Source organism: Lotus japonicus, unplaced genomic scaffold, assembly GCF_012489685.1.
Source record: "Lotus japonicus ecotype B-129 unplaced genomic scaffold, LjGifu_v1.2 AP026985.1".
Taxonomy (NCBI): Eukaryota; Viridiplantae; Streptophyta; class Magnoliopsida; order Fabales; family Fabaceae; genus Lotus; species Lotus japonicus.
The window spans coordinates 241,144-260,159 of NW_026645412.1; the positions used below are offsets into that span (position 1 = coordinate 241,144).

The window sequence follows — 19,016 nt, forward strand, 5'->3', positions numbered from 1 at the left end:
CCAACTAAACAGATCCATAAACCAAGATGAACAATAATAAAGTGAGCAACAAAACTGAACTCTTAACTCTGCACCATATTTTTTAAGTTTCAAAGAACATCAATAAAATTTAAAACCAAATTGCAAAGAAAAACTTAGACAATTCATAACATTTTTTAGTTGTTATTTCATGTTTTGAAAATAACCATATGACTGTGATCATGTTCCAGGAGGCACCATAAGAAAATTAATATTATATCTTAGAAAATTAAACATTTCAGTAATTTTATTGAAATAAAATATACAATAAAACAACCATTTTCAATCAATATAGTTTATCAATAAATCATCCAACAAAAGTGTGGACTAGTACAACACATAAATTAGGTAAATTACGAAAGCTATATCAATTGGTCAAATCAAAATCAAAATTAATAACATGGGTTTCCATTCAAACCAAACTTGGTACCTGGTACTCAACATTTAACAAATCTAAACATACAAAAAAAAATGAGTATGTTCAAAGAATGAAAACAAACCCAGTACAAGGTTAAAAAAACACAAACAGACCGAGTACAATTAAGAAAACACAAACAAAACCAGTAAATAGTTTAAGAACATAAGAGAGGGAACATAGCAGTACAGAAGCAACATTACAGGCCAAAGAAGAAAAACAAAAATAAAACAAAAATTAGCTCAGCTCAAAGCTTTAAGGTAGAACAACATTTCAGAAACTCAGTAAGAACAACATTTAACAAGAAATAACTTTGTTAATAAGAAAAAGTACCTCAGTAGTCAGCAGATCAGATCAGAGTAAGACTTGCTTCTCAAGGACTTCAACAACGAAAATAGAATATGAAAAAGAAAAAAGGCTTAATCGCACTTTTGGTCCCCCACGAATGCCATATGTGCAATCGGGATCCCTAAACTTTAAAAATCCCATAACGCATCCCCAACGTTAATCTCCGTTAACAACTTTGGTCCCTCTCCTCTTTTCCATCCAAAAACTAACGGTTCTAAGGTTAAAAATGTAATTAAACCAAAAAAAAAATTAAAAACCCAGCAAACATGAATGTTGTTCTTCATCTCCATCTTCTTCCTCTTCAATTTCATCATCTTCAAAATTAAAAACCCAACAAATTTCAAAAAAATTCATATTTGATATTAAATTTAAATTTCCTGCCTAAACTATTTCCTCAAATTCCTAATCTGAAATCTCTTCCTCAAACTCCTAATATACTTATTGATCTTCATCATCTTCATCTCCAAAAACACATTATTTTCAAATAAACCCAGAAATGAATAAGTGAACAAAACTAGTAACATGAAGAACAAACCCAGAAATTAAGCCTTGTATTTGATAGCAGGTGTGATAAACCTTCAAAATTAATTCCAGTGAGAGAGAGAGAGATTGGGTTGCGTTGTGGATAACCCAGAAAACTCCTCCTTCAACTCGTCAATGACCTTAGCAGAGTGCTGCGAGCTCATCAAACCAAAAAATCTCTACTTTGTGACTGAGTTATTCAATCACTATTTCTTTCTCAGAAATTTCCTCCATTTTCTTCTCCCCTTCCATGAATACTGTGAGTTTGCTCAAATTTATGTGTTAGGTTTTTCGATTTCAAATTTTGGGACCTTACTTTCAGTACAGTGATGACTACCTGAACCGCAGCAGCCATCATGCGCCGCTCCTTGAGCCATCGCCGTTGGATCGCTTCGCTTCACCCACCTCCGCATCAACCTCCGCGACCTTTCCCTTTCTGATCTCGTCCCTCATCGCCGTTCAAGCCTACCACCAAACTTCAACCACTTAGCCACGACACCCTCAATGAAACCGGAAGCATGAACAAATATTTCAGAGGTTTTACTACCACAGATCTGGAATTAGACGGTGGTGTGGTGTGTGTTTTGACAGGGATGATATCAAATGTATATTATTTGGTTGGGGGAGAGAAAATTGTACGTACAATTTTTGGTTTCTACATATTTTAGGGCTTTAATTGATGGATGAGAGAAATTAAAGTGTGTGGGTATGCTGGGTTTTATTTTAATGTGGGTTTTTTATATTTTTCTGGGCTTTTGGGTTTGAAGATGATGAAGATTAAGATGAAGAACAATATCAATGTTTCTGGATATTTTTTTATTTTTTATTTTTTAGCTTAATTGCACTTTTGGTCCCAAAACCGTTAGTTTTTGGATGGAAAAGAAGAGAGGGACCAAAGTTGTTAACGGAGACTAACGTTGGGGATGCGTTATGGGATTTTTAAAGTTTAGGGACCCCGATTGCACATATAGCATTCGTGGGGGACCAAAAGTGCGATTAAGCCAAGAAAAACACAAGAGCAAGAAAACAAAGGATAAGTCAAGGCTTAGATAGTGAAACAAAAATAGTACAACAACGGTTCAACACTCATATCTCATGGAATCAAAACTGACCTTAACAGTGAAGGACGAAAAAAGGCTTCAGCGGATCCGGAGCAAAGCTTCGATGGTGCAGCCGTGCAGGTGAGACAAGGCAACGCCGATGCTCAGTCTCCCAACGTGTCGCAACGACGAGGCGACATAGAGTCGGAGAAGGCAACAACGTAGTTGAAGGTTGTGAGAGTGAGAGGGTTTTGAGAGATTTTGTGTTAGAGAAATGAGTGGTAGTGGCAAGACATGAGAGACTGAAATTAGGTAAGTAACTATATATATGATAAATTTATTAGGGTTGAGGCCGGTTAGGGTTGGTCTACTGGGCCGACCGGCTGGGCCTCAACTCAAGTATGTTATATCTGGTTCGGTCGGGCCAGTCACCGACGATTTTTACTTTTCTGAACCGAACCCGCCCAGTTTAACCCATCTAGAACCGAAAACCAGACCCGTTGACCCGTTATGGACCGCCCGGTTGCATGGGATTGGGCTCGGTTGAACCGAGTCTGGGCCGGGTCGGTTTTTTTGAGCAGCCCTAGGTTTAATGATGAATGGATTCGAAATTTGAAATTTTGGGGAAATGAAATAATAACCTAGGAGAGAGACAATGAAGCAGGGATTTCACTTGGTGAATGAGGGTCACACGAAAGAGAAATTGAGAAGAAGAAGTAAAGAGAAAATGACACGTCAACTTTATGGAGTTTGAAGAACTCTGGGCATGACACTTGAAATTTCACTAACTGTGAGATTGCATGAGAGAGCAGAATGCACAAGGTATCACACGTCAGCAATGGGTTCTCATAAAACTTCCTCTTTTAATATATATAGGTAAGGTTGGACTAAACAGAGGTAGGTTCTTTCTCTCTCTTCTCCATCTTCATTATCTCTCACTTTACAAATTACCTACTACCAAACATGCTGTAAGAGTGGCTGGCTGGCTATGGGTTAGTGTGTGAGGAAGTGTGTAAAGTTTAAGTTAGTGTCAGACATGATCCTTTTCAAAATAATGTATGTCGTTAGGGTCGGGTCCCAACACAAAAATTCCTAGACCCACACTCGATCGCATTAAATCATTATTAAGTGTGTTTCCTCATCTGCAAGGCCCGTTACCCCGCATTTGTGTGAAAAACCCGATTTAGTCATATTCAAGATGAGTATTGGGTTAATGGGTAGGTCTAGTGGTGACTAAAACATGGTTATTTGTAGAAGTACAGAATAAAACCATAAAAATTACAATTTGGATTCTCTGCAACAGCAACGCAATGCAATGCAACAACTATAAATAACTAAGTGATCTTTTTCATTAGAGCTATAAATTATTAGTTACGATTTTGCTGGGGGGATAGGGGAGGTATAAAGAGGGTATGGGTAGGATTAGCTATCGGAGATGGTTGAGTTATTGGTTGTTGTTGATATGTTGCTTTCTTGTCTTCAGAAGCTAATTGTGAATGCTAAAGGGCTACTAGTGGGGTGATTTGGATAGAAGGTTGAAGATCTTGTTAAGGTTGACTAGGGGCTTGCAAAATATTTACTAACCCCTAAAATTGAGGTATACTCTTGAGATCGAATAAGTGAAATCGATATTTTTAAGTCTCACCTAAGAATGTTATAGCAGTACTAGTTGAAGCTCTTACACTGGAGGCTCTTTGATATTGCTGCGGTTGAAGCTGAATTTGCTAGATTGATACTGAAAGTGCAATTCATTAGAGGATTCTAAGTTGTAAACATTAGATGAAGATACCAAAACTATAAAATTGAAGACTAAAAATTACTCTTAGAACATTTATTATGGCATGGTAAAATAGTTTTTTTTTTTTGGTACATAGTATGTATAGGGTAAAACATCTTTACATTAATTTGTTTTTTTCATGGAAAAAAAACTTAATTTTCTTTTAATGTATACTCTTTGGTATTTTGCTTTTGAGCGCCAAGTCACATATTGGTCTTCAAGTCAGAACCCTGAGCTCAGTTCCAGTGTTTCGCTAGGGTTTTTGTTTCCACCGGAAGTAAACTCCGACGACTGCAATGGGAACTGGTTGGACTTTGGACGCGAAGGAAGTCCCCATAATCGGAAGCGACGCTGTTCGCTGGATCGACCTCTCCGTCCCTTCCTCCGCCAACATCGCCGTCGGCAGCGGCGCCACACCTCTCGCTCCTCCCACCACCGACAACCGTGCCTCTTGCTCCGCCATCGGAGATCCTCCCACTTACCTTATCTGGTTCCATCTCTATCTCCTCAATTTCTACCATAACTGTTCGAAAATCTAACCGTTTCACTAACCGTTTTCCTCTCTATGTAGGAGAATTCACAAGGACCATTCTCAATCTCTTGAACTGCTCGAGGTCTCTGCTTCCAAAGAATTTCCTCGTTTCGGGCTCAGATTCACTTTCCCCGACGCGCTTTGCCCCTTCGCGTTCATCTGCAAAAACGAGGTTACTTGGATTGAATACTTACTTCTTCATCTCCACTGGTTGTGGTTATTGTGCATTGCTTTTTGTTGTGTGTATTTGGCTGTGAATTTTTTCCTTTTGTTAATGCAGAATAGTGGCAGTTCTAGGTTCCCCTACTTGCTTTACGTGTTGACAGTGTCTGGCTTGGCTTACCTCTTGAGGATTCGAAATGTTTGTGCATATGCGTCGTGTTCTATTATCCCTGTGGATGAGCTATTCGAGTTTGATGTGCGGGGTTATGTTTCCAATAATGCGGCAATAACTGCAGTAACAGCGACCGCTGGGGTTCTTGTTATTGGCACGAGTGATGGTTCTGTTTGCTGTTTCCAGCTTGGTGTACTCGATCCTAGCGCTCCTGGTATGGGTAACTAGGCCCTTTGCTCTCTTATCTGTAGTTACTACTGTGTGTGCCACTGCTCACATGTTTCTATCTTTTTGCCTTTGCTTGCTTTTACTGTGTATAGTGCTTGTTGTGGATTGGAAAAAAAAATAGAGATGGGTTCAGCTGTGTAGCAACTTAAGCTCATTCTTAACAATTTCAAATTTTCCTAAATGTTTGGAATTTTGTTGATAACTTGTCTATCAGTTTTCATGGATTATTGTGAATTTTTGTTTTTCCCTTGAAGGTTTTTTGCATGAGCTGAGAGATGAAGCTGGAATCAGCCGATTGTGGGGTTTAATATCTGGGTATATTTTTTAAATTCTAATACCCGATAAGCAAAATATGTTATATTTTTTATTATGTTTTAGATTTCTTTTCCAATCTTCCAATCTGTTTTCTCTTTCTTGGATTCGACGTCTCCTTGTGTTATGAATTATAAGATAGTCTCTAAACATGTTTCCTAGGGGTAAAATGGTGGCTAGTGCACAAGACTTGGTAATTTGTGAGTTGCATGAGAAAAAGTTTTTGTTTGTGCTTCATTTGGATGGGACGCTACGAATTTGGGATCTTGCATCTCATGCCAGGGTCTTTACTCATAACATGGGTGTTATGACCATGGCAGGTATTATCAACCTCTCGATTTAATTCCAAACCTATGTTCATTTTTTGTTTTTGTTTTTCTGTTATACTTGCTCCATTACCCTGTGGGCCTCAAAGAACAATAAAGAGGAGTTTCATTATTGATTTCTGCAGTATACATGTTATATGAATGGAGATATTAGGAAACTTGCCAGTGACTTTACTGGGAGGGTTTCAGGATTCCATGATTTGACTTGTAGGTTTATGAAATTTAGATAAATGAGCTGCACTATATGGTATTAGGCTATTAGAAGATCATTTGGGGATTTCAGGTCTTAACAGTGGCTGGCTTTAATGTTAATCAAGTGGCTTCTTGGAGACCTTTAAAGCATCTAAGTTCAATGGGTTTTTGTGGAGAATTGGGATATAAATTTATAATACTGTGAAAAAGCTTCTGAATTTTAAGATTCTGCAGTATACATGTTATATGAATGGAGATATTAGGAAACTTGCCAGTGACTTTTACTTGGAGGGTTTCAGGCTTCCATGATTTGACTCGTAGGTTTATGAAATTTAGAGAAACGGGATGCACTATATGGTATTAGGCTATTAGAAGATCATTTGGGGCTTTCAGGTCTTAACAGTGGCTGGCTTTAATGTTAATCAAGTGGCTTCTTGAAGACCTTTAAGCATCTAAGTTTAATGGGTTTTTGTGGAGAATTGGGATATAAATCTATAATATTGTGAAAAAGCTTCTGAATTTTAAGATTTGTTGGTGAACGAAGAAATTGTGTTTACTGGTCTCATTTAATACTATCTTATACTGGATATTAAACATGGAAGGGAAAGAAAGACACTTTTTATACTTTTATTGTACCACCCAAATGCTTGAGAATCCAAATTGGATATATTTATCTTCCAGCATAACACGATTGTAGAAAAACACAGAAACCCATAGTAGGGAAAACAGAAGAGAGAAATCTCTCTGAAAACTGAAAATAGATTGTATTCAATCAGGTGAATGTAGCAATTACATCTGAAACCTTTGTAGGTGAATCCTAAGATAACAAAATGGTGAGCTGGCTAGCAGAGTGCCAGCTCAGCATGTAAGCAGTGATGTGTATGTAACTAGACCAAACCTTACTTATCTCTAACAACGATTCACTTGTATTTCTCTGTTGATTGACTTACATTCCTCCCCCCCCCCTCCATTTACTTCCTTTTCTTCTCAGGTTATTTTCCTTGTAGTACTATGAAACACATATGAGTCAAAACTCAAATCTAGAATTATGTTATATTTGCATTATGTTAAATGACGAGCAACTGCCTTTTCCTCTCTGCATGCACACCTTTTTGCTGATATCACAAGTTCTTGAACATACAGTATGTATTTATACTAGCATAATTTGATTTGATTTTAAAAGAGAACATAAGGAAAAACTAGTTTTCAGCCATAACAGTGTGTTGGCTTTTGTCACTCTGTCAACTTAATTTTGTAATTTTTCCAGGTCTATTTTCTTTTGCTTCTTTTTGGCTTAAAGTGAATTTAAAGTTATCTCTCCTTTTCTTTGTCTAGTGATATATTATTATGCGTTCCCTGCTCTTTTGTTTACTTGTATTCTTAAACACAAATATGCTCTGAAACTTTACTGTTTGCTCATCAGGTGCTAACTTTCAGAGGTTATGGGTGGGTCAATCTTACCCCGAATTAAGTAGAATTCCTCTGGCAATCTTGTATGGACATTCTCCGGTATGAAATTACAAAATACATACCTTCATTGTTGGTCATGTTTAGCTTAGCTTCTGTTTACATGTACATCATCATCCTAGTCTTTCACCACTAGGTGGGGTGGATTACATGAATTAATCTATGCCATAATATGGATATCATATATTAGGTTTACGGATTGGTTGCTTACCAAAAAAAAAAGGGTTTACGGATTGGTTATTCACCTTTAAATCCCTTTTAATGATTTGAACTTTAGTTTTACTAGATCGCCCTCTACCCACATACCTACTGGGTTATCTTCCATATATTTAACCCTCCTTGCAAGTGCTTCTACAAGTCTCCTGCCTGCGGTCGCAAACCAAATAAGGAAAAATAATAGAAGCTGCCGCAACTTTTTTCTAATGATTTTATTTCTAATCTATCATGTCTCGCGTAAGCACTCACCCAACTTAATCTTATCTTTTCACTAAGCTTACTTTTTTGTTGGCTTTTTACCACTTATTCTTTCCCATACAACGTCGCAGGTCTTATATCTTTTTGGCAAAATTTTCCTTTGAGTGGTACTTTTCTATCACTGACCTCGCCTGATATGTTTCTCCATTTCATTCTCCTTGCTTAGATCCTATGGTTCTCATCTCCCTCTATCTCTTCTTCATTTTTTATAATGGGCTAAAAATACTTAAAACCTGAAAGTCGTGGTATTATAGGTTCTTTAATTTTCATTTCTATGTTTGGGCTTGTCTGTCTGTTGTTAAACATGCATTCCGTAATCCATATACTCTGTTTACCTTCTACTTAGGCAGCAGTTATATGTTTCCCGAGCTTGTCTCCATATCTCTAACTTTTCATTTATCTCCTCTCTAGTTCTCCAACTAAGACTATAACATCACAAGCATTGGTTTAGAACTAATTTGTGACTTGTGAGAGAAATCTGAGTTGTCCTATAAATACTTTATAATCTATTGGAGCATCAGCTATTTAATTGATGTCGAAGTAATTATTAAACTTTGGTTTGTAATGTTTGTATTGCTTTAGGATGAAAATTTGGGGATGATATCCTTACATGGTATCCTGTACAATGTTGGCGACAGAATTATTTTCTCTATGGAGCCTTCAGTACAAAATCTTTCCTTGGAGGAGGTAATCTGTTGCACTTTTCATTCAGCTTGGTCTGTATGTGATTTTTTTTTTTAATTTTTTATCTTGCTCTAGTTGTGAGACTGCTTTCATTTTGTCCAGGGACGATGCCTTGATGTTAAATTAATGTCTAATAAGATATGGATACTGAAGGATGATGAATTAGTATCACACTTGCTATCTACAGATATTTATGAGTATGTGCCCTTTTCATATCTTTCACATCAGGCTGTTCAGTGACTACCTTTTAATATTAGCTGTTGTATAATCCTGGAATTATCTCCATTGGTTTAGCATTTTACTACACAATTTGAAAGAAGGAAGTTGGTTTAAATCTCTCATCTAGCTAAATCCTTGCCAATAGATAGTGATGTAGGAGCTTTTTAAGATAATTTTAGTATTTTAGTAATTTTACTTATTTGTAATTAAGATCTTTTAGGATCTTAATTATTTTTTGTTAGGAACTTATTTATTTTCAATTAGGATCTTTTATTTTCAATTAGGATCTTTTAGGATATTATTTATTTTACTATTAGGATATTTTCTTTTCTTATTTAAGCACTTGTCAGGCATAGCCTATTTCAGTTTTGATTGATAATAAAATTTAAGAGTTTTCTCTTCTTCTCTGGTGGATTCCAGTGTATTTTCTAGGGTTTTAGCGCTTGCTAATTTCCTTTCTGGTGGATTCCAGAAACCTTTTCCTTAGGATTTGCGCTTGCAATCCTAGTACGACTTCTGCTGTATCAAGTGGTATCAGAGCAGGCTTTCTCCTGTCTCTTTTCTTTGCTTGATCAACCATGGAAGATCAACCAATGACCAAAGCAGACCTAAAGGATGTTACCGCGGCTCTTACCGCGGCCCTAACTGCTATTACGCAACATATGACACAACAAATGATACAACATATGGCGACGTTCACGGCGGCTTTAACGGCGCAGATCAACAATACCAACAACGGTAACCGGCGACGAGACAGGAGAGGGAAACCACATAGGTATCCGCGCGACAACAACAACAATCGTTCCGCTATATCTTTACCTTCCCAATCTTTGCATTCACCATCCGTATCTCATCCTTATTACCAAGTTCAGTACTCAACCTCTAAAACCACCGAAACTCCACACCCCCAACCTGCTACTCCAAACCTTATCAATCCTTACCCCAACATATCACCGACTGCAGATCCAATTTCCTTACCACAACCCCTACCAAAACCTACTTCAAATTCATGTCCCTCTACAAGACCTATGTACGCAACTTCTTCGGAATCTGATTCTCAAATTTCATTTGCGCCATCCTCTGTTGTTGGCCTGGAAGATGAGGCAAAAACGTTGATGGATGATTTGTGCAGCGAGAGCGCACCAACACCAACACACTGTTCTCTTTTATCTAGATCTGATGACATCTTAGAGGTTGTACCCCATGTTATATCTGAGCCAGACACCTCTGTCAATTTGGGCATCGAAGCAGTGTTCACACCTTACAATCTAACACTTATGGTTGTGCCTCAGGTTCGATATGTCCTTGTTCCCAAGTTTGCACCCCATTTGTTTGGTAATATGCCTGAGAAAAAGGAACTGCAATCCAACTTGTCTAACTCGCAATTCCGACAATTTATTCCATGCCACTGGAAGTTGTTTCAATCACGGCTAGTTCATCCAGAAATCACACTCCATCAATTTCATGGTGTTTGGCGAAAACAATTTGATCCTGGCATCAACAAGATGGATGCTAGTGTTTCAAAACAGGAGTCTCCACACTCTTTTCCATGTGCTTTTATTAGATATTCAACACTCACTCTCCTTGGTTTAATTTGGAAGCCTTTTGATCCTGGTATTTTGAGGCAACTGAAGTCCTTTATCGTGATGTGAACTCGAGGTCGAGTTCTTTACAAGAAGAGGAGACTGATGTAGGAGCTTTTTAAGATAATTTTAGTATTTTAGTAATTTTACTTATTTGTAATTAAGATCTTTTAGGATCTTAATTATTTTTTGTTAGGAACTTATTTATTTTCAATTAGGATCTTTTATTTTCAATTAGGATCTTTTAGGATATTATTTATTTTACTATTAGGATATTTTCTTTTCTTATTTAAGCACTTGTCAGGCATAGCCTATTTCAGTTTTGATTGATAATAAAATTTAAGAGTTTTCTCTTCTTCTCTGGTGGATTCCAGTGTATTTTCTAGGGTTTTAGCGCTTGCTAATTTCCTTTCTGGTGGATTCCAGAAACCTTTTCCTTAGGATTTGCGCTTGCAATCCTAGTACGACTTCCGCTGTATCAGATAGTGATAGAACAATGTTCATCAGTCCAATTAATTTACAATTTTCCATCATATTGCTATTTAAGTTGAATTTCTGCATATTTGTATACCGTTGGGTAGCTAATCATATGGAGGTCAACTTCTTCTATTTGAAAAGATTGCTGTACAAGAGTTATATTATATTCTATGCAGTATAAATCATTTTTGGGATAACATATTAATTTAAATTTATACATTGATTAGCAACTGTGGAGTTTGGAAAAAAATCATCCCACAAAAAGTTATTTAATGGTCTAAGATTTTTTTTTTTAACTCCAGTGCATAGGTTCCTAACTTTATATTGTGGTAGGTAGAAAAAGAAAGCTTGCTAGAAATTTGAAAACTAAAGGTTCTAACCCTACTATATACAAATTTAGGCTGTAGTTGTTTCCTTCCCTGGTAATGCCTGTTAATGTGGATTAAGGTGATTGTTCTTATTTGTTATTGTATGTCTTGTCAGGGCAGAAGCATTTTCTCTTGCTTTACAGGAAGAATTTGTTGCTGAACAACTATTTCAAAATTCAGAACATCTTGTAGATGAAATTTTGCGGATCACACATTCAATATTTTCTTCTTCGAAGGTATTAGGCCGTGTACATTTTAATATTCTAAGATTTTGCTGGCCTTTTATTTATTGTTTATTAGCTGAAAAGTGCTATGCTACCCTCTTAGAATTTTGGTTAGGCCTAATCTACCCTAAAGCTAGCTTAGAGTTGAGGGTTGATCTACCCTTTCTAAGGACTTATTTGGTCATATCTCTAGTCAGTGTGGAACCTCTCGACCGACCAGCTTCACGCCCGAGGCTAGATATCTGAAGTGTGAAGTTTGCAGGACTGGACATCCGCGGGTGGCCCAATAAACGGACCTAGGAAAGACTCTAGTACCGTCTTAGAATTTGAGTTAGGCCTAACTCTACCCAATAGATAACTCAGGTGTGAGGATTGCTCTACCTTTTTTAAGTACTTGTTTGGCCATACCTCGAGTCAATTTGAAACCTCTCAACATTGATAGTTCATTAATGCATCTATACATATTAGTTGCAGTGTGTTCATGTGTATATGCTCAAATACATGTGCACTGTGCTTGCTAATCGTCAATTATGATTTATGATATCAGGCCCATAAATAAAATAACCCATGTCAGAAGGAGAATGAGAGGGCCAGATGTTGATAAGGTTCAAGACCCCAAGTTAACACAAAAAATAGTCAGAGGCGTATAGGTGTTTGTTAGGGCTTGTGACGACTGTAACTATAAGTAATGCAATGATAGAGTGTTAGAATACTTTTAGGAATTTAATTGTCAATTGGTAGGAGAGTTCTAGAGTCTCTTGAATAGCTAGGGAGAATAATTCATTCTTGTATCCCTCCTGGACTGGACCTGCATTGGGTCCTGTGCTTAGAATTTTGTTTCTCTCATCAGTAAAGTCATTATTTTTTTTCTCTTTTCTGTATTAGAGCTCCAACACGGAGCAAGATTATGTTGAATAAGGAACTTGAGATGAGAATGGATGAGATGTTGAAACATATGACGACTACTAAATGTATCAATTCAAGTGGGCAATTCTATAGAACTTGTAACATTTACACTTAAAAAGTAGTCACTAGAATAAGCAACTTATCCTTCATTGTTTCTAAAGACTTACTCTAAACAAACGTTGGAGGTGAAATATTCGATTGATGTTTTGGACTGCTATTGATGAACTAAAAAAATCTGCATCAATGTAAAATATAAGTGCTGATTGTTATAGTTAGAATTTGGATTAGGCCTAATTTGATCCTAGAAGCTAGTTCAAGGGGTGAGGATTGCATGTGGTTCAATATCATTTCTAAAATAGGATTTGATACAATATCGGATTGTGGGTTAGGCCTAAGTCAATCCCTAAAGTTAGCTCAACCTTAAGAGGTGAGGATTACCTTGCCATATAAAAATGTTTTGGCCATGTCTCTAGTCTGTGTAGGCATCTCAGCAGTTATCATGCTGTGATTTTTTTATGCTTAAAAATATGACCTATTTATTTTTCATTTTGTTTATAAAAGAAGACATTCATAATGAGAAAAGAGGATGGTTCTCAATTATTTCTTTTCTGCAGGAGGATATTTTATCTTTTGTATCTTCTATTTTCTTAAGAAGGCTGCTTCTTCCAGGGGTTCATCTTAATGCTGCTTTGTATGCAACTCTAGTTGAGTATAACAGGCATTTGGCCGAGTCTGAGTTACAAACATTAACTGCTGATGGACTGAAAAAGGAGATACTTTCACTCATAGAACATGAGGTTTTTGTTGTCATATCTATTAAGTCTCTCTCATTGCAATTTCTCCACCCCTAATCTTGGGCTGGCCAATTTGTTGTAATTGTAACCTGACAATTATTAATGTGGTAGGTTGCATCTGAAAAGGTGTCCATATTACATTGCTGGAAATGCTTTTTCACTCGCTATTTCCATAACTGGTGCAAGAACAACGCATTATATGGTTTGCTTTTTGATTCTTCTTCTGGTGCTGTTGGTTTAATCAGAAAAAATTCTGTTTCACTTTTTCGATCTTTGGAAGATATCGAGCGGATTGTAGAAGGTGATTAATAATTTTGGACACCTCTCTATCACATTTTTCTCTTAGTGAATTCTAATACTATCAAAGTATATCTGACTTTTTCTTATATGTTTCTAATGAACTTGCTCATTATTCAGTTATTTGCTTTTGTTTGCTTTCCTTACTTTGGAATTTTGTTCATATTCTATAGGCTCTTCAGATGAAGTTAATGAGCTCACAGGCCTTGCGGATTTATTTGATGACGATATCGAATATGAAATTCTGATCGACCTGCTTAGATGTGTTATAGGTTTCAGCCAACAATTGGGCAAAACTGCTTCTTCTATATTTTATGAATCGCTTTTAACTGCGTCAGTGATCTCTTCTGAAGATATTGTTCACTGTATAATGAAGATTCTGGAAACTGGTTATTGTATATCAGGTCCAGTGCTCCAAACTTCAACTTCTGGGGATAATATAATTGTTCTGGAGAAGGAACTAGCAGATCATAAAAGTCTGAGGAAACTTTCTGTTGATATGTTTTTGTCTCTTCAAGGTTTGTTCAGAAAGGCTTCTGAATGGGGCAAGGTTTTAAATGTAATTGAAGGTTTCCTGAAATTTTTGGTTCCACAGAAAATAATGCACAAGTTTGATACCGAAATTTCATCAAACATAAATTCTTCCATTATAGTACACACCGCATATCAGATTGCAAAGGTGATGTTTGAAACTGCCTGGGATTTTCTTCTATTTTTAAGCTATTTGGTGGAAATCAGTGGTCAGGTGAGTTTATACACCTTGCTGTGCATGCATATGCTTTAACAAGTAATGATCTTCTTATTGGAAGCTTAAGTTAATTGAAATTATTGTCTAATTATTATGATATCAATTGGAAGTTCTTAGTACTTAGTTGTTTGTGTTTCAATGGTGTAATTGCTATCTTCAAGTAGACAGTGTCTGAGTGTCCTGCCATAAACATAATTGATATTATCATCTAATTAAATAGTATAGCAATTTGAAATTCTCGCTAGAAAGTTGCCATAAACTGTAGGTGGTTAGCCGCGGGCCTAGCAACATGTTGATATTGTTGGTGCAGGACAGTTTTTTTAAGATTTAGGAGGCCATATTGTTAGCAAAACGCTATTACTGCTTTGTCAACAACACAACATAGATTAATACATTGTATTTTTCATATTAAATTTTTTTTTTGCGCAGATCCATTTGTCACCTGATGATATAACTAAAATACAACTTGAGTTAGTTCCAATGCTTCAAGAAACTATTTTTGAATGGCTAGTTATCATCTTCTTTGCCATCACACCTGCTACACCAGCTGTTACTGAGGACTTCAATTCTAAACTTTCATCATTACAAATAGGTAAGTTGTATGCTGTAACATGCCACTCGTGCAAATTTACATATATTCAGATGGGTTTATCATTATAAGGGGACAGAGACTCATAATTGCTCCCTTTCTCAAAATCAAAATAGAAAGATATTCGATGTTTTAAATAAGCTTCCCAATCATCATTGAAAATTGCAGGTTATGTCTTAGAATTACGAAAATTGACTGCATTGTTAAAAGATCCTAGTTGTTATTGGGAATTCCTTCTAATGTTTAATTTTTAGTTTTCACACTAAGATTTCTGTCTGTTGACCTGGTTATTTGATAGGTTCTTGTTTCAAATATTGCTTCTTTGCTTGATAGTTTATGCACATGGAGCACATTATATTGATCAATAGAACATTAAGGTTAAACATTGCCACATCCGACAATATAGAGAATGAGAACCATTTGCAACAGTGATGTTTACTTGAGTAAGGATGATAGGGCAAGAAATGTGAAATAGCTGGATAAACAACTTGAGAGAGATATCCTAAAGCAAGAAATTGATTTCACAGTGAAGCAATAAGCCAACTGAACTAAGGTTTTGAGGAAAGTCTTCTCCTACAAGTGGGACTAGGCTAGATAGTGGCTAGAATGGAGAAAGTGTTCACCTGTGAGTAGTATGGCACCAATTCGAGGTCAAAGAATAATCAGGAAGGCAGCTTGGAGTTAATGTGCCGGCATTTCTTGATTCTATAATTGTAAGGGACCCGAATACATTGGGTCTCCGTGGATGAGCTGTTATGAGGAAGCTGCTCCTGGTAAGGTCTCCAGTCAGGTAAACGGTGGTGAGCGATGGCTTCCACGAGTCTGCTCTCCTAAAGTCAGCATTGGGCTAACTCAAGGTGGCTGCAATGAAGGCGGCTTGGGTGAAGCAGAGTCTCCCAGATTGAGAGCTTTGATAACGACTTGAAAGGGCTTAATAATTAGTAATTTATTCAGTGACGATTCACAATATACAAGCTCTATTCATAAAGGTTATTGTCCGTGAATCCTAAATTCCTAATTAATGAAAATAAAAAGTAGATAAAAATCTGTCCTAATTTACATAATGGTATTTAAGAAAAAATGGAAAGAATGAAAATTTTCTATTACAAATAGTACCATTCCTGGTTTTTGAGGAATTGTTGGATGAATTGGGGGGATCTTCTATCTTCTCAAAGCTGGACTTTATGATCAAATCTGTATGAAGGAGTGTGGCAATGTTGAAAATCTTCAACTGAATTTCATTGATTGAAAAGGTAATGAATACATGAGAGATTACAGTATTTATACTATGAGATTTGTTAGCTTGCAGAAGAAACTAACTCTAACTAACCTTGACAGCTAAGCTTTGACAGCTAAGCATGTAACTAACTCTCTAACAAACCTGCCAGCTAGGCACAACTAACTGAACAGAACACAGTCAGCATTAACCTAATGACACTTATCAGTAACACTAACATAGCAGTAACTATATTACTCTAATAGGCCCCCTCAAACTCAAGGTGGGGGAGAAAGTGATTTCTCAATCACATTGAGTTTGTCACGAAGAGTTTCAAAACGAAGTGGTGATAGAGCCTTGGTAAACAAATCTGCCAGCTGATCAACAGAAGGAATGTGATGCACAAAAAGAGACTTGTTGAGAACTTTTTCTCTCACAAAGAAGATGTCAAGCTCCATATGTTTAGTGCGAGTGTGAAGAACTGGGTTATGAGTCAAAGCCACAGCACCCATGTTATCACAAAACACCCTAGGAGGAGAAAAAGGAATCTGCAACTCCTGCAAAAGAGACTGAACCCACAACAGTTCAGCAGAAGTATTAGCTAGGCTCCTGTATTCGGCTTCAGTACTCGATCTAGCCACCAGGGTCTGCTTCTTTGAGCTCCAAGAGACAAGGTTTGGACCAAAAAAGACACAAGAGCCTGAGGTGGATCTCCTGTCATCAGGATCTGATCCCCAATCTGCATCACAAAAGGCCACAAGAGGGACTGGAGTGTGCAAACTACAAGGCTTGAGGTGCAGGCCATGAAAGAGAGCACCCTTAAGGTATCTTAGGATCCTTTTAACAGCCTTCCAATGCTCTTGTAGAGGCTGACTTAGAAACTGACAGACCTTGTTAACTGCAAAGCTAATCTCAGGTCTTGTTAAAGTTGCATATTGGAGAGCACCAACTATTGATCTATAGAGAGTTGGGTCAGCAAAGTAATCTGCTCCATATTTGCTGAGTTTTGCTCCACTAACCATGGGAGTAGAGATCCCCTTGGCCTCTCCCATTTCTGCCCTTTCAAGAAGGTCAGTTATATATTTAGTTTGTGTCAAAAGCAAGGACCTGTCCTGAAGATGATGCACTTGAACACCAAGAAAGTAGTCAAGTTGGCCTAATTGCTTCAAGGAAAATTCAGAGTTGAGGTTCTGCACTACTTTCTGAACCAGAGTCAAGGAATTGCCTGTAATGATAATATCATCTACATAGACTAGTATGTAGATGCAGCAAGTTGGAGTGTAGAAAGTGAAGAGAGATGGATCACATCTACTTGGTTTAAAACCATACTTCACAAGGGCTGACTTCAATCTGTCAAACCAAGCTCTTGGGGCCTGTCTAAGGCCATAAAGAGCTTTGTTAAGTCTGCAAACAAGAGATTTGTCTTCATGCTGAAATCCACTTGGTTGCTGCATGTATATCTCCTCTTGAAGAGCTCCATTTAAAAAGGCATTATTCACATCAAGTTGATGAATGTGCCATCTCTTAGTAATGGCCAGGGAAAGAATGAGCCTAATAGTTATAGGCTTCACCACAGGGGAAAAGGTTTCTGAATAATCAAACCCCTTGACTTGATGGTAACCTTTGGCCACAAGTCTGGCCTTATACCTATTGATGGTGCCATCTGCATTTTCCTTCACCCTAAAAACCCATTTACAACCAATTGGCTTCCTATCCCTGGGAAGTGGAACCAATGTCCATGTATTGTTAGCAAGCAATGCATCATATTCAGCCTTCATTGCAGCTAACCACTTAGGATCTTTGAGAGCTTGCTTGGTGGTAGCTGGCTCAGCTTGAGTGAGCAGTAAAGTTGGAAATAATCTGGGCATGACTATGCCAGATTTTGCTCTTGTCTGCATAGGGTGAGTATTTCCCACTGGCTGAGGAATAGGAGCAGAAGAGGAAGATCCAGTTGAAGCTACTTCAGTGGCAGTAGCTGCTGGTGTAGGTGGAGATTGTTGCTGAACAGAAGCTTCAGCCTGAGAAAAATTCCCAGAAGAAGAGGCTGCAACTGAGTCTTGACCTTGAAAAGGCTGCTGGTGCTGAACAGGAACCTGAGGAGCTAAAACAGGAATTTCTGAAGTGATTCCTTGTGCAGATGAATCAGACCCAGCAGAGAAAAACAGGGTAGGATAGGGAAATTTAACTTCATCAAAAATAACATCCCTTGACACAAAAATCCTACCAGCACCATCCATGCATTTGTACCCTTGATGAGATGATGAGTAACCAACAAACACACATTCCTTGGACCTGAGTGACAGCTTAGAGTGTGTATAAGGCCTTAAGTGAGGATAACAAGCACAACCAAACACCCTAAGTATCTTGTAATCAGGAAGAGTCTTGAACAACTTGAAATAAGGACTCTCATTGGCCAAAACAGCAGTAGGAAGACGATTAATAAGAAAAACTGCAGCCAGGAATGCATGATCCCAGTATTGAGAAGGCATTTTAGCAAATGCAAGTAATGAAAGGCCAGTTTCTATGATATGGCGATGCTTCCTCTCAACACTACCATTTTGATGGTGTGTGTAGGGGCATGTCAATCGATGCACTATGCCAAGCTTAGCAAAATGAGATTGTAAAGGTTTAAATTCAGTGCCATTATCTGTTTGGACAGCCTTTATTTTCAGATTAAACCTTAACTCTACCATAGCTTGGAACTGAAGAAAAACAGAGGAAGTTTCAGATTTGTGCCTAAGTGGATAAATCCATGTGAAACGAGAGTAAGCATCAACACAAGTTAAAAAATAAGAGTAACCACAAGAAGACTCAATGGAGGAAGGGCCCCATAAGTCAGCAAAAACAAGCTCTAAAGGTGTAGCATAAACAGTAGTAGAAGAGGAAGAGGGTAACTTGTGAGACTTTGCTACACAACAAGCTGAAC

The 19,016-nt window shown here is 37.4% G+C and overlaps 2 protein-coding genes across 2 annotated transcripts; both read left to right on the forward strand.

Annotated features, from left to right (window-relative positions):
* Positions 1-4,319: 4,319 nt before the first annotated feature.
* On the forward strand, positions 4,320-17,590 carry LOC130727284 (nuclear pore complex protein NUP160-like). The gene is made up of 13 exons (XM_057578389.1): positions 4,320-4,610; positions 4,692-4,824; positions 4,933-5,200; positions 5,469-5,529; positions 5,689-5,846; positions 7,468-7,553; positions 8,568-8,672; positions 8,772-8,866; positions 11,432-11,552; positions 13,061-13,243; positions 13,352-13,541; positions 13,711-14,282; positions 14,715-17,590. The coding sequence occupies exons 1-13, from the start codon at positions 4,417-4,419 to the stop codon at positions 14,943-14,945; spliced, it is 2,397 nt and encodes a 798-aa protein (XP_057434372.1). The 5' UTR covers positions 4,320-4,416; the 3' UTR covers positions 14,946-17,590.
* LOC130727285 (uncharacterized) lies at positions 9,244-10,752 on the forward strand. Its single transcript, XM_057578390.1, has one exon. It carries the CDS (start codon positions 9,467-9,469, stop codon positions 10,538-10,540), a length of 1,074 nt encoding a protein of 357 aa, XP_057434373.1. The 5' UTR covers positions 9,244-9,466; the 3' UTR covers positions 10,541-10,752.
* Positions 17,591-19,016: the final 1,426 nt, after the last annotated feature.